The sequence below is a fragment of the Amblyomma americanum genome, chromosome 6 (genome assembly GCF_052857255.1).
Source record: "Amblyomma americanum isolate KBUSLIRL-KWMA chromosome 6, ASM5285725v1, whole genome shotgun sequence".
In the NCBI taxonomy this organism is placed as follows: Eukaryota; Metazoa; Arthropoda; class Arachnida; order Ixodida; family Ixodidae; genus Amblyomma; species Amblyomma americanum.
Genome location: NC_135502.1, coordinates 49,461,407 through 49,477,971, shown reverse-complemented (window position 1 = coordinate 49,477,971; position 16,565 = coordinate 49,461,407). Strand labels below are relative to the sequence as shown.

General features: G+C 44.6%; 1 protein-coding gene across 1 annotated transcript; it reads left to right on the top strand.

Annotated features, from left to right (window-relative positions):
• The first annotated feature begins 9,075 nt into the window (after window positions 1-9,075).
• On the top strand, window positions 9,076-15,699 carry LOC144095247 (uncharacterized). Its single transcript, XM_077629028.1, has 4 exons — window positions 9,076-9,130; window positions 12,646-12,786; window positions 14,797-14,978; window positions 15,478-15,699. Exons 1-4 carry the CDS (start codon window positions 9,076-9,078, stop codon window positions 15,697-15,699), a joined length of 600 nt encoding a protein of 199 aa, XP_077485154.1.
• The last annotated feature ends 866 nt before the right edge of the window (window positions 15,700-16,565 follow it).

Sequence of the window (16,565 nt, the reverse complement as noted above, 5' to 3'; positions counted from 1 at the left end):
TGACTGCCAGATTGCTATGCATTCTTTACTGTGTATATATTTTTTTATGCGCCTTGTTATGCCTAGTTGGAGCGAAAAATCTGGTAAAATCAGGTTTTGTCCGAACACTGGCGGCTCTTTCTAATTTAATGCGACTTCTGCTGGTGAAAATAATGGCGCATAAGTCAGAAATTTTTAGTGTGTTCTAGGCGAAAAATGTCAGAGTGTACTGGTAAATATATATTGAATTCAGAGGACCTTTGTCAAAATTTAGATACACGATTTAAGCTCGAACCAAAAGAAAAACATGATATTCTTAGTCAGTTGGGCTATATATTGAATCTTATCCTAATTCTCCTCTTGCAGCTTTCACGCATCTATCGTTCCCTTCGTTTACCGGTAAGGTTCCGGCTGTTTCATCTTTATTGCCTGCGATAGAACCGTGCACGTTTACGCCACTACCTGTGTTATTTTTTGTGAAGCATTCTGAGATAAATGCGTGCTGATAGGCTTTACAACAAGCAGCCCCCAAAGGCTAAATATTTCCAGCATGTTCAAACTATGCAATTATGATTTATATATAGGTATATTTATAAATAAGGCTGGCACATGCTAAAAAACATAACGAGGCTTTTCTAGCATTTAGACTGGGGAGACTTCATCATAACGGAGCAATATGCTTTTAAAGTTGTATTTAGGGAGGCTGGAAAGAGGTCGCTACAATGTGAATTGCATCTCGAATAACATTAGCAAAAAAAAACAAGACCAAGAGGCGGTGCAAAAATGGCACGTCCTACATGTGTGTGTGTGAGTGTGCGTGTGCGTGTGTGCGTGCGTGCGTGTGCGTGTGCGTGCGTGTGAGTGTGCGTGTGCGTGTGTGCGTGTGCGTGTGCGCGTGCGTGTGCGTGTGCGTGTGCGTGCGTGCGTGCGTGTGTGCGTGTGTGTGCGTGTGTGTGCGTGTGTGTGTGTGTGTAAATGAGAATAGAAAGAAATAAGGAAAACCTCTTTTGTGTATGTTTAAGTGTTGTCGATGAATGTCACCGATTTTTTTTTACGTGTAAAACGCAGGACTGTTTGAGCGGTCCGAAACGGCTGGTAAGGCAAACATTTCTGTTCTTACTTTTCGCTATGTTGTAGGAGCACGCCCTAATGCAGGGCGGCCGCGTTATTGGTATGTGTATCACGCGTTCACACCGTAGAAAACTTGCAATATCATTTCGTTCCATGAAATAGTTTTATAGGTATTACATATTTGAACTCTTTTGTATCCCTACCAAATACTTCCAATACATTTTTTTATCTCTCTAGGCGGCACTTCATCGCCTGCAGCAACCTGTAAGTAACGCCGCCATAGAGAAATAGAAGAACGCTTATTATCTTCTGCGAGAGAAAGTTTTGTGTGCGCCATGCAGATGCATGTATGTTGGAGCATGCCATACTGAAATTACTCGCGATTGTTTTATTAATAGCAGCTGTTTGCAGTAATTGCGCTACATCTCATTTCAGCGCAGTCCTGCATGGTAGCGATGATAAGGTTCTGCGTCGCTTAATATGAACCTGGCTCAATAAACTTAATAGCGCTCTTCTAGGCCGGGGTCACGGGCACCCATAGACCATTCCACCTAAATGGCTACAGCGACGCTGAAACCATCCAACCGAAGCGATTGTGGCTGAGCACTGAGCCAGCCTAGAAAGCCTGTACGGGGTGCCGTGTGCGACAGAGTACAAGCGTAGCTTAGGATGAGAGTTTTCCTTTTCTTAGTCGTTCTCGAACGACAAAATAGGCGAATTGCTGGAGTCGTTGCTGGTGACTACGACATCAGTTGCACACTTTTAGTTGCCAGTTTATTCGGACCTTTTCTCAGAAGGAAGTAAGCTCCGCTTGAGCGTTTCAGCGCTTGCTTACATTTAGTGTGGCAAACGCCCCATGCCGCACGCAAAAATAGAAACTACAGAAAGTATGGCTTCATTTACGTTGGTTCATCGTTAACTCTTCTTCAGAAGCCAATTCTTCTGTTTCTCTACTACGACGGTTACCCGCGTTGTCACCGACAATAGCAAATTACTCCCCTAAAATAAATCTTTTTTTCGGAGCGTAATTTGGCATCAGCAGTACAAAAAAATTTTTTAACCTCTTTTTTTTCTGCTGGCATAAGCTGCTGTGTCGCCACGGTTCGCGGAGATGGGTGGCGCTGTTGGCGGCCGTAGGTGGGGGGTCTATTATAACTCGAACATTTCTTATCATCAGATAGATTATGTCTACTCTACAGATACTGGCTCGAAAAATGCGTAATTTTTGTTGGCATAAATTTTGAGAAATCTAACGCCTGCATTCCTATAACCACACAAAAATCTGTTCTAATCTTCGGAGGAGTTCGGAATGACATATTTCGCTTTCCTCGCATTGCCCGCGCGTATTTGGAATATGTACTTAAAGAGGTTACGAAGGAAGGTTGCAACATTTCACTCTGTTGATATTATGTGCCTGCAATAATTCGAATAATAACGCATTATTGAAAGTATACATAGTGTGAAATACACTGGCTCATCAAAGCCCACATTGATTACTCATTGAACAGGGGATAATCAAGCGGAATAAAGGTATTCTTTTTTTTTTTGACGTCGACAGACCTATTAGATGCAACCTTAAACCTCTCTGACGTCTATATTAATAGAACTTAAGCATTGTTTTCTTGCAGCTTACAATTATCCATCTTACAGTCACCAAACGTCGTATGCTGGTAAGATGCATGGCCCTTTGGTTTGAAGTGTTTGAAATACCGCTGTCATGCGTTCATCACACCTGGGCAATGAAACGGAAACAATGAAACGGCAACACAGCTACTCGTTTGAGAGAGCAATTGATTGTGTGCATAGATGGTGACTGCGGGAGAGAATGTGTGCTATTATAAGAGACTGTGCGCTTAGCGGAGTAGATGCGGCATTGTTAATATCGAAGGGACGCTGCGGTGGAGCAATTGCCGGCAGATCAAGCAAGGCTAACCCCACCTGTAGCATTCAACACCTCAACCTCAACCTCATGGCTGGCAATGCACAAAGTGGAGGACTAGGCAGATTGCTGCTTTACCTTTCAAATGAATGCTGCTTTGTAGAGACGTTTTAGACCGGGAAAGCATAGACGTTGCTATATTTGGTGACGTGACCTCTCCTTCATCGCCGGCCTTCGGACCTTCCGGTTTCGGAGGTTGGCGTTGTGCTTGCTCACTCCTGCAGGGCGACGTTCCGGCTCTTCCTTTGGATAACGTGTCGGCAGAAAGCAACCAAATTTTCGTATAAATGCTTAAAATATTTGCTAGTGCTGTGAATGTTTTATTAAAGTATATGATTTACTCGCGTCCGTATGACAGCTGCCATGTGACCAAATGGGTTTGTAAACCGGTCAGCCTGCTGATAGCTAGTTCTTATTTTCTGCATCTAATCAGCGTCTAACGCTCTTTGCGCAGCTCAAAATTTGTTGTCAATTTTCGCAAATTAGAAGCTTATTGTTTTCTCAGGGATTGCTTCCAAGGGCCCAGTAATCGTTTAAAGGAAGAGTGCGCCCAGAATTATGAAGCGAATTCCCCGCTTAACGCTGGAGAAGATTTACAACAGAACGTGCAGGAGTGTGTGATCTCCCTTTTATCGCTCAGATAGTGTTTCGCCTTCCACTAACTTCGAAAGAAACACTATGCACCACGTTTCTATCACGATGTACCACCCCTAGCTACTACTACTCGCTGCTACAACCACCACTATCAAAGGGTAGTTCAAAAACTAAGCGGCGTTCAGTTATGCTCTAGCAAGACTTTTCATGAAAACAACACAGGAGTTAAGTACCGCAGATGAAGTCAGCTGTGTTAAAAATCATATGAGAAGCCTTACCACTGTCTACTGCATGTGAACAGTTCAAAAATCATCAATTATTGTGTGTACTGGATCACTAGCGTGAAAAGTAAGTCATGCTGCTGAGTCGCACGTATTTTTCTGCTTGCGTGGTCCGGATTTTGATGGAATGCCATCTGTTCATGTAGTATCATAGTAGATTGACTCTGCAGCCACTAGCGTGGAACTTACGTTCTTGACATGGACATTGACCGAAGATTCCTTCTACTGCTTACCTGCTTCCAGAAGGAGCTCACAGTAGCAGCCACTGCAATATTCTTTTTAGTACCCGGGGACAACAGCGTGGAGACAGTACTACGGCGCAATATATTACTGCTCCGAATGTCACGAGTTCTTATGCGCATGCTCTTTTGCGGAAGCTCGTTATCGCACTGCCGCAGCTACTGCTGGCGCGTGAGGTTTGGAATATATTTGTCATTTCTTTTTGGTACAGCAACTCAAGCAGTCTCTGTCCTAATTGAAACCTGTAGAAACTTGCAAAACAGCGTGCATCTGTTCTCCTGCTGTCCTCTTCACTTGATGCTGCGCCATTATCCCCTTTATCAAAACAGCTGTCGTAACCACAGCGGTCTATGCTTCGAAATGCCCCATTATAAACCACATAATCAATTATGACGCTAGTCGACCACCGGAAAACTTACTCATTACTGCTCTGCACATTGGTCAAAAACTAGTTGTCCGCTCCAGAGCAGCGGATAAAAACACACTAGATATTCGTGCACAACCTGCGGCGCTGTGGTTCCTACTGCCCACTGATGCTGATACAGGTGGCTAAGGACGCCGCAAACTGCAGGCGTCCTATTCGCGCCGCCTGTTCTTCCCGGTGAAAGCTGCTGTCTGTGTGCAGTTCATGACGGTAATCGCGAACTAACCAAATCAGTATTTTATTCCTCAAGGAACAAGAAGAGTTTGTTTTCTTCTCTTTGTGGTAAAGTCGCCAAGTCTATGAAGTGTGTCAGGGAAGCTGATCCTACTTAAAGGTATTGTTAAAGTCTCGTGGAAGTTCCACGCCGGGCAAGAAAGCGTGAGCAAGGACGGGGAGGTTGAAGTGTATTGGCTCCGTCCGACCCTGTCTTGCGGCACATCATGTGTTGCTTCCCGCTCGCCGTGTGTTCCTGGCCTGCTGAATCAACTTAGACGACTTGCGAGGTTGCGGCTGTAAAAGTATATTTGACGAAAAAAATAATTGTGGCATAAGCAAACTGTGTGAAGTGTTGACAGCTACGCTCGAGCCCCGATATCAGACTTTTAGAGGAGGTAACGTGCAAATAGTATTTTGCCTCTCCTCTGAAGAATAACTAATATCAAATATTTCAATTTAAAACTTTACATTACTTAACCGAAATTCAACGACCACCTTCAAGCCCATAGCATGCAATGGGTGTGAAATAATTTCTAATCGGAGATGAACGTTAGAATAAGCATATATGAAAGAAGTAGCATTGTTCTAAACCATATTCAGGCCAGCTTCGCAGCTTCTGAGACCTGAGGTGCCGCTTGTAAGCTTCCCCTGCGCTCTAAATCAAAAGAAACTGAGGAGGATTTGTCTAAGTATAAGTGTGCTAAACTGCCATTGGTGCCACGGAACTCAGTTGATAGTTTCAGGAGGAAAATAAACGGCTTGGGAACTTCTGAAAAGCTTATGCATAGCTTACTCAGTGAACACAGTTATCATTATCAAAGCTCATTTAAAGGCTCCTTGTTTTGTGGTCATTGGTTCTCGCAGTGATGAGAAATAATTTGTTTGCTTGTTCGGCAGCAACCGTCCCTGGCAGCTTTAACGTTACTTTTTACCAGCTTGCGTTGCACTGTCATCCTTACGGCTGAGGCAGCAGCACCAGGATTTTTGCTCTGAAGTTCCCGGCTGTACTAGCACTAACTTCGTTTCTCACGTTTACGAAATACGACTGTTTACTGACTGTATGGAAAGTCTCACGAATATTGAGACGCGGCGAGTTTGAATAGGGATTGTCTGGAGACCAGGAACAGTGTTTTGATATTTATAAGAGGACATGGGCAGGGGGATGTAGCTTGATGTGACAACTGTTGCGGCACTCTGGGGGTTTGCTCCGTTAACAGGTATCTAAGGCGGAGTTATACTGAGGTAATGAAAACTGAAGATGGAGTGTACGTTTTTGTTTAATCGGCAGAAATAAAATCTGTGTGCTGTGTTCTCGCTCTCGACACATACTGCAGTGCGAACGGTGTGTAGGGCTATATTTACTGGGTGCGGTGTCTCGTCGATACTTCTATTTGTTATAAGATTTAGCGAACAGCGGGACTGCTCGTGAGGCTGTTATCGGTGTCCTACTTATTTGGGGGGCTGGTGATGAAGCGCGCTTGGTTATCCCGAAAGTCCCATAAATTTTTTACTTCAACGCTTATAACTAATCAGCTGAGCAAAAAATACCGTGGAAAAACTTAAAATATTTTGGTTGGTGTAAATAGCACAAGTGCTTTTTTGGGTCTTTAGGTTATGTTTTATTCGCACAAAATTTGGCTCATGTAGTTTTATCTGCCTTTCCAGATGGCGCTTCTTCGCCCACTCAGCTGGGTAAGGAAGCTGTTGCTCGAAAATAACCACAGCAGTAGTAATTAGCTGGCTAATTTACATGACAAAGAATTTTTCAGTTTCATGTTGAACTTTCCTGTGATAAAAAAGGCCATCTTTTATTTATGCTTATGTGCATAATCACAAAATTAAGTAGTGCACATAGTATTTAAGTAACAGCTTTTTGATATTTTGTCTCGCTACCTCTCCAAGTGCTTTATGAATGTTACCAATAATTATAGTTCTACAACCACTGATAAAAATCGCGGTCAGTTTTTCAGGCATTAGCGAAAGTAATCACAAACAAAATACATTTGTAAGTATGTAAGTCATGTGGAAAGATGAAAAAGCAGCACTAGGTTTCTGGTACAAGTCTTACATACCGATAGTCCAGGCCACGAATTCTGTGAAATAGAAGTATCACCACTTAAACAATGCTAATAGAGCAACGGCGCCTCAATAACGATTTGTTTTAAATTCGAAAGTCGGTAGAGATCGAAAGCTGGTCTGCAACTGTATTGTGCTTGCGCGGAAGTCACATTAAAATGCCAGCAATCTAAGTAAAACAATTTTTTCACTTTAAAGTTACCATTCTTCTTATTGATAATAATAATGTTGGCTGATAATGACCCGCTTACTGTTGTTAATCTTGAAATCGTTTGTAACGCTTTTGACGCGTCTTCACAGATCTGAGTGCGTGCTTGCTGTATAGATTGTTGATGAGATTTGAATTAATGCGCAGTATCTTTATGGAGAACTTTCCTTAATGCCTAATCGTAAAATTGAAGGCGCTTCATTGCGACGGGGCCTCAAAACTAAACCGCAACATAGCTCTTCACGCGTAGGCTTCATTTTTAGAAATTTTCATGCAGTTTTTCACTTTCTTCCTCAGGAACTCAAGCTGCGTAAGTATTTGGTGTAAATATTTTTGCAGTATGAAAAAAATGAAGGAAGATCCTTGGGTTTTAGAAGTATTTCTCTGATTTAGTTGTGCTCTTGCTTCTGCTGAGGAAAGTTCGGAAGGTGACGGTTTCCATTTCATATGGAAAACGAGAATGCCTAAAACACCTTGATTTGAAAATACTTTTTCGCACTGATTTAATATGGTATGTGCGTTAACTGCGTCTATTCTAGAGGGCCAGACAAAATAACGGCGACAGCTACTGTCTACTTTTGAAGCACGCTGAGTGAACATGTACATGCCCTTCTATGACATACTCAAGATAACTGTAAAACTTTGTACCCATATACACAGCATTTTGGTTTAATATCGGTAAAAATTGCTGCTGTTGCTACAGTTGTTCTCCCGGCGAGAATAAATTGCGTATTTTCTTTTTCTAGATTTCGAAGACTACTTGAGAGCAGGGAGCTCATTATTTTATATTTATTTGAAACTTCTCAAATGCTTCAGTTTCAACCCAAGTGATCCATTAAGGTGAAACAATAAACTTTTTATTTGGATTGTTAGCATTTGTTAATTGCCAATTCATTTCTTTCTGTATCTAAGAGGATAAGTGTGCATTATTATAGTGCAAACTGCGTAACTAGAAAGCAAGACGTTGCTATAATTTGGCGACAGGCAGTGGAGCCGTTACCGGCCTGTGTAGTAACAGCTGTTCTACACAGCGAAAGCGGCGAAAAAGGCGGTGCTTTTCCTAGGTTGATGACTTACGAGAAGGATGCATACCACATAAGGTATCGTGTCGCATTATAATGGTATTATTTCTAAGTCGTACTTGAATTTATGTCGGAATGGTGTTATAATTTTCTAGACTGAAAACACTGCAATGGAATTGCAGTGAATTGCTCGAAGGATTGCAAGGACAAATTTTACTGGCGATGCCCGATGTGATTATAACGGAGTTGCCCAGAGCAATACTTTCATAGGAAAATGTAACTTTTTCTATTGGCTAGCATGTCAGTGAAAGTATAGATGTTTTGCATAGAAAAGGTTGTCGTGTGTACAGTGAGGCCAGTATTTAGGCTCCTAAGCTACGAAATACAACTAGCCTAGACAATCATGCATTGCAAGGTGAACTTGTAAACGGCAGGACACTACAAAATTCCGGGGCTTCTCTAAGGCAGAAACGAACATTCCTTCAGTATTTGCAAACATGGAAGGTCGCCCCGCCGCGGTGGCTCAGTGGTTAGGGCGCTCGACTACTGATCCGGAGTTCCCGGGTTCGAACCCGACCGCGGCGGCTGCGTTTTTATGGAGGAAAAACGCTAAGGCCCCCGTGTGCTGTGCGATGTCAGTGCACGTTAAAGATCCCCAGGTGGTCGAAATTATGCCGGAGCCCTCCACTACGGCACCTATTCTTCCTTTCTTCTTTCACTCCCTCCTTTATCCCTTCCCTTACGGCGCGGTTCAGGTGTCCAAAGATATATGAGACAGATACTGCGCCATTTCCTTTCCCCAAAAAACCAATTATTATTACCATGGAAGGAATGTTATCTCTGTATTCAGAAGTTTGAACATAGATAAGAAGCGGCGCTCCTGCTGCTTACAAGTCCTTTAATTGCTTATAAATATTGTGCATGGACTTCTTTATCGAGGTTTGCGGCGTTTGATATCGCTTAGGCTTCAAAACACTTTTGTTTGCAGAGGCCGCTTCACCATTTCTCTGGCATTGTTGGCCACCATGTGCGTCCTTCTCGTGGCCATCTGTATTGCTGTTCTACTGGCAGTCATTATAGGTGCGTGCAGTTCATGAACACTACTTTTGTTGCACTACACCGTGTCTATTTAAGATGAGATGCATTTACATATCTATTTAGGCACAGAGCTTACAACTTTACATATGACGCGATTATGCAGTACTAGCGTGGACAGAGTTCTACGAAATACAGCACGATTACATTAGGAGATACCTAATACCCGGTTTAGATTTCTGGGTTCTTTCGTTGCGTCCTTGTCATTTTGCAAAGCGCCTCCATGTCCTCACTGGCGGTGGTATTCACCGCCCTGCAAGACGGATGGCAAGACTGCACGAATAGAAAGAACATTGTGTTCCTGCTCCTACTTATGCAGTACCTAATATCACGGACTTGAACCTTTGAGCAGCACATGCGCATGTACGCAAGAAGTCTGCCCCGGTTGTCATTTCCACTCTCCTGTTGTCAGCTTTACCAGCAGTGCAGTTCTAATTCAGAGTGTCGCGATGTCTTATGTGCTTAGAGAATAACGGTTAGTTACAACTTGACGCAGTTAGACACGAAGCTCTGCAGCACGAGAAGCTCGTCACTGCGGATGTAATGGTATGTCAGCCTGACACCGCCCACAGACCTGCTCTTGTATCAGATTTAAAAGGCAAAGGCGGGCTAGTTGGTGGTTAACAAGGGAGTGGATATTGCAACCGCGCAAAACGACCAGGAACGAAGAATGCGTCTTGTGCATTCTTCTCTTCGTTCCACGTCGTTTTGCGCGGTTGCAATATGCACTCCTCTCTTGTATCAGAACGGCGTCACTAAGTAGTATACAAAACGTTGATCATGCTTATACTAAATTTTGCGTACTGCGCACAGACTTGTCGAGAAGGTGAAAAAAATTCGTTTTTTTTCCGTCAGTACATGTTTCCGTCCGTACTATGTTTAACAAATTATATAACTATTACAGAATTGTGGTAATCCGGATGACGAATGCTAACAGCTTTTCCGTTGTGGTTTTGAGGACGACTATTTTACGGTTTATGCTGTTGGCAGTCGATCTGGCACGGTTACTATGAATGCACCACTACTAAAGGCAGACGCATTTGAGGGTTCTGGCGTCTTTAATGCCCGCGTTCTACTCAGCGCGCCCGTGCTTGAAGACCTCGCCGTCTATCTTGGGCTCCTCGGAGCTCGGGCACCCTCACCTCGGGGGTCGCGCTGGCCTTACGTTTCGTATCGGCGTATTGATCAGGGGACGCAAACTCCCTGGCGGACACGACCAGCAGCGGACTCGACGGCCCTTGTTCCGCTTGCGCTTGTTCCCACTTATGAGCTCTGGTAGCTCGCCAGCGTGCGAGTCCTCCGCCCGAGCTTCTTCACAGCGTTCTTCCTCCGTGCGAGCGACGCGAGCGTTACTCGCACGTGGCTACTATGCGTCCTTAAGTTCCCCAAGTCAACAGCAGCCCTAACACATAACCTGGCCAGCGACGGAAGCAAAATTGAGGTGCCCCCAGGGCGGTGCTGTGACGCCAGCAGTCATAGCATGCACCCAGAAACTCGTGTCCTTCCTCTACAGAGGCTGCACTCGTTCGCCTAAAGCAGCGAGAGACGCGCAAGCCAGAGTGGGCGTCTGCGTCTTAGTTATCAGTAGTTATAATGAAAGAACAAACCCAATAGCACCCTCACGGTAGGCGCACTTCTGGGCCGTGCGTGAAGGAGGGACTGAGAGATGTCCCATGATCCACAGAAGCGCTATGAATCAGGTGTGGGTCTGTCGTCATGCACTCCGACGAGATGCAAAGGCAGGTCAACCGTTGCCGCAGCGGACCCGTTTCGGTGGAGGTGACGCACAATATTCTCCCCTTGTGCTGTGCAACATCAGCGCACGTTAAACAACCCCAGCTTCGACAATACCGTTTGTTGGGCGAGTTGGTGCTTACGATGATCCATAACAGCGTGACAGACGGGACATAGAAGAGAGGACACAACACAGAGTGCTGTGTCCTCTCTTCTATGTCCCGTCTGTCGCGCTGTTATGGATCAACCCCAGCTTATAGACATTTTCTCTGTACCCTCCATACTACGCTGCTTTCTGTCTCTACTGCATTGCCCCCTTCCTTGCTTCTGTCGCGGCGCGGTCGAGGTTTCCACCAAGCGATTGATGTTGACAGACTCAACTACGCATATGCACGGATCCATCGCTTTAATTGTTAGCGCTCTAATAGCTCTTATCAGCAAGTCTTGCTGTTTACTCTATTCTTGTGTCCTCTATGCTTTGTCCCGGGATACCCATTAGTTCATAGCCAGTGTGCGTCAGTGTGCTTGCGTTAGGACCATTTGATTTAGGCTCGCCAGGTTCAGCACGGCATGCTACACTGCGCCTTCCACAGTTATGGCATCCAAGAAGCCGGCTTTGAAATTTTTTTACCTATTGAACGGGGAGATAAATGAAATAGAAATATACTTTTAACATTGTATTGTAGTACAGCTCTGCACAGCTGTTGGAGAAAATGACGAGCGCGTCAAGCGCGCTATAGTGCTAAGCACCTGGCGAAAGAAATAACCCTTACTTCTATGCAAGGTTTCAGATATGTAGTGTTTAATCTGCTTTTATGGTTCATTCACCTTTCCTGCTGGTAGTATCCTACCGAAGAAACATCCACAACGATCACTGGGACTTTGCTATCGCAGCTACGAAATTTTCCGAATTGAAAGAGTGTCCTTAGCCAGAATGCAAGCGGTTGCTTGCGGGGTGATTTGGTATGCTTTTATTAATGCGAAATCATTCTGTGGACATAAATGCGAAAAAAAGTTTGGTTGTATTAGATAGTGCATCATGAGATATTTCTGTGGGAAAAATTTGGTTGATGAGTTATAAGTAGTTAATTAATTAACCAAACATGAAAATTACACTCAGACGTTAAAATAGCCATGGACATGGACATAGTATCTGGACGTTACAACAGCCACAAACGTCGCCATAACACCTGGACGTCACCCAATGACGTCATGGAACGCGTACTGGCGTCGTGGAAAAAACCCACGTTCTAGAAAGTTCCATGACACCAGATCTGCTGAGATCACTGCGTGTGTATACACAGAAGCAGCGCAATGCTTTCGCATTTCTCCAGTGCGGGTCGGTGCAGTGGTCTCAAAGTTTTTCAAATTTACTTCCCTCACTTGCGAGTTGATAAACCGGGGCATGCATATGAAAATGTATCGCCCTGCGGTGCTAGGGAACTTGCACACCATACTGTAAGGCAGTACAGCGGCGAAATAATTTTTATGTGTGATACCTGACCAGGTGGAACAAAAGTTTGGTGACTCTGCTTTGAATCAAGGTTATAATTTTTATATTAGCTTATGATATATTGTAATAAATATGACAAAATTGCGCCAAAGCACTTGCGCATGAATCGAATCCCAACGCGTTAGGTTATATTCCTTGGTGACTAACATCATGCACCCTACAGGTAGAAAAGTTTTCTCTTGTACTCCAATTTCTCTGGTGTCCACTTCACTGCGCTCACTCTTATGCTCTTGTGAATTTTGCTTTCTGAAAGATGCTGCGGAAGATGGTGACAGCACTGCCAGTGTCGCAGCCAACGCAACCATCGCTGATGCACTCCCCAGGTATCCTGTCGTGCCAGAGATACGGATTCTACTACCTGTGCCAACACAGCCTAAAGACGATGCAAGCACACGTGAGCGGATTGCGAACATTTACTGCTAGTCCTTTTACGAACAACGACCTCTAAATTAAAGTTCGGACTATATCACGTTCTGGTACGCTGGAGAAATCGACTTCTCGAGGTACGGCCACATAAAAGCATTGCTGTGACTTATCTATCACGCGGAAAAATGAAGTGTCCGCGAATTTTCACCACAAAAGTAAATTTTAGCAAGAAAGCCCAACGTGAGATCAACTTAGGCAGTTGAAGTGGCTGTGTATGCATCACAAATTTGTGCTAGTTCTTTTCTTCTTTTCCTTGTACTTTCGAAGAGTCAAATGAGCTTTCAAGTCAGGTTACACGAGTTGAAGCTTCGGCTCTTAAGGACGGTACTGTGGTGTGTAACAGGTTTAATCGACCGTTTGTGACAGATTATATAGGACACAACCCTTGAATATGAACACTGGGACATGACACATATATGTGACATGGGACGTAATACATTTCGTCCTATGAAACATGGGTCAGTGCACCACTTAGAATTACCGTTTCTACCTTGCTACTGTTTTATGGCGAATGGTTCTGAAAAGTACAAAGATAAGTCATGACATGCTGCGGGCAGACATATGCTCTGGCACTCCTTTTCGACAGAAAACTTGTCACATGAACAAATTTAACCACAAATACATCTGCCTGAACTTGAGGCTAATTTCCATGACTAATAGCAGTTTCGCTTCATTTTACCTGAACTTAGTCGTCCTGTCATCATTACCGGCCCCACTCATGATTTCGTTATAGTCTTGCTTGCTGAAGTCACTGCTATTTTTGCGAATATTTCCGCCAGTTGCAGCTTCAAATCTTTTTTTACCATGCCGTTAGCGTACAGGTAATGATTGTGTGTCGTTTAAAATAGTTCACGTCTCTAGTCCGAGCAGTGCTGTAGAAATTAATTCAGGCGCTTCAAGATTATATTTATCCTCGCACTTTTTCAGGCATTTTTCCTCTTTCGGACGCTCTGTATATCAAACTGCAGCAGTGTAAATATGCCCCTGTTACGGAGCTAGGAGTAAAGCATCTTAAAAAGTAGGACCTATCATGCGCTACATCAGAGTGTTACTATGTTTTTGTAACTATGATATCTTGTTTTTGTTGTTTATGATTACTATATTCGGTGCGGCGTTACTACAGCTCGGCCTTTTGGGTGACTGTGGGATAGAATTAACAAGTAGTTTGGTTATTTTTATGCTGATTTCTGTATGCTTATTTATTGAAGCATAAAAGAAATAAAGACAAAAAATAAGATTGACCGCTCTCGTTTCTTTCCGTATAAGTCAGCAACAATATTCTCGGATGCCCACCGATGCATAGCTACTAGCATCTGCGGGCTCTATAGAACTGACAATTGTAAAATGATGACGCCGAGGGGAGCTCCGTCCTATATACCGGGCCCTTGCTGATGACATCACGAGTCACTTGAACAGAAATTGCTGCGTGATTTTGAGAAATGATAACACTAGCCACTTGAGTGACAGTGTAATGATACCCAGAGCCAATCAGAAGCTCGGGAGATGTCCGTGGGTGATTCCCTCCTGATTATAAACAGTAATCGAAATCATTTAAATAGTCGCGTGATCAGTCTATGGTCGCGTGATTTGGTGGCACAAGAAACACTGATGCCACTTAACCCACTAATGAGCCATTAAGAGCTGCGCTATTGAAATAAACGTTGTTTCCAGCAGCTGGTTTCATGCCACCGTCGCATGGCGAACTCACAACCTCCTGAGTAAGGTTCGGAGTAACCAATAGCCTGTTTCACCAATGAGGAAGCCATATGTCTGTGGCAGTATATACGTTTGCTTTTGAGGCGAACTAAGAAAAAGGATAAGTATGGCTTTCATCATGTCTACTAGCTTGTACAGAGCTAGCAGATTGTTTTTACTCGCATGTCTTACGTGAAAGGGCTTCAGTGCGACCCGAGGCTCCTTGCTAGAACAAAAAAAAATTAAAAAAATTCCCATAAGTGCGCTCGTGGTGCTTTTTCAGGGGGCCCAAAGGTCACCGGCGGTCGTCCTGGTTTGATGTTCTGCGTGGTCGGAGAGAACGTCTTCAGCGCTGAAGTCTTCCACGTGCCCTTTTGCGACTACGCGGTCTACCCAGATCTTGTGGCACAAGACGGAGAGTTCCTGGCGTTGTACGGAAGAACTTCCTGGCTTACATTCAAGAAGGTCAGTACTCTCGCTGTAACTGAAAAGCTGGCGAGCAAGGAAAGAACTATGGAGTGCTAATTATTTTTTTTTGCGAAATTTGCAAATTATGTTATATCAAGCTTAATAGTTTCTTACTTTATCGCTCTGAATGTCTTTGACAGATATTGTTTCACACCGAAAGCAAAAAATATTTCGTGCTGCAAAGTTCTATGCAAGAAGTTTGGATGTGGGTGAGATTTCAGTGGATTGTTGGGAGAGCAACCAGCGCATATAAGGCAGCATACAAGGCAGCTTATTAGCTTATGTTGAGAGTAAGTCTCTTCAGCGAGAGTACAGTCGGAGTGCTTCAAAGCATACTGTCTTAATCTACTTATGCCTGTTGCCATCTAATGACAGTGTAATTTTACCGTAGAACTGAAACTGGCTAAGATTTTTAGCACCTGCAAACTGAAACTATTTCTCTTAAACGCAGAACTATTTGCGGTGGTGCGCTGCAACCCTGGCAACCTGTGCGCAGGCCATGGCGGTGAACAGGCGTATTGCTGCGGGTCTGGGATTTTCTGTCAGCGGCTTCGAGAAGGAAGACAGCACCGTGGCCTCCATTCCAAACATGCGTGACAAGCTTCTAGAGTTGGTGCGGACAATGAACATATCGGCAATGGGCGTGTTGAACTATCCACGGCACCTTAGCACCACCACCACCAACGATCTTGCAAAGATGTTCGAGGCAAGTTTTTAGGCTCTCACCCCCGCTGAATGGTAGCACCCATAAACGAAGCACTTTGATTAGTTTAAAACATCGGAAGGGTGCTATCATTTCAGGGAATGATTTGCATGAAATTTGTAGTTGTTCTAGCGGCTGTAAAACGTCCTCGGTAGCCGAGAGCTTTGGTTGCTACACTTCGTCACTAGTCTAAGAGCGGAGAGGCAGGCACTCCGCCCCTAAGGTCTACGGGAAGGTGCGCACTGCCTACAGGTTGCAGTGCCGCGAGGACAACCCTTCACGTTGACACGGATTCTTAATTTGGAGGCTTCCTCCTCCTCTTTACATGCCTTTCCGAGCACCAGGTGGAGACGATGGCGAGGGGGAAGACGCCAGCAATGCTTCTGACGCTAGGTCGCTCATAGGACACTAATCTGGACTTTTTAATCTGCTTTAAGGCAGCTATTTCCTAAACGTCAGACTATATTTAGCGACCATTAGGCAACAGCGCTGGATGGGAATGCTAGTCGGCGTTCCAGCGCAATCTGCAACCCGTTGGCCGACCCTACCCACATCAATGCCTCAATGGATGATGCTATCCTCCTCCTCACAAGAAAGGAACACCTCCGGTGCCGCAGACGTGCTCTCGTCCCTCCGTGTGCGATAACCCTTAGCCGCGGTCTTACCCGTGCGCAGGAGGTTGTGCTCGGGAGGCTCGGGTTGGGGGTTGCCCTCACTCCTGCCGTCACTCGGATGTGGCCTCAATTTCGTCACTTATATCCCCGCCTAGGGTGTCCAGTCTGCAACTCGCAGGACATTGAGGCTGACATTCACCACTTGTTTTGGGTTTGCCAGGCGCTGCAGCTGACCAGAATTCGCCATCTGGCAGCAGCGGGTCTCCA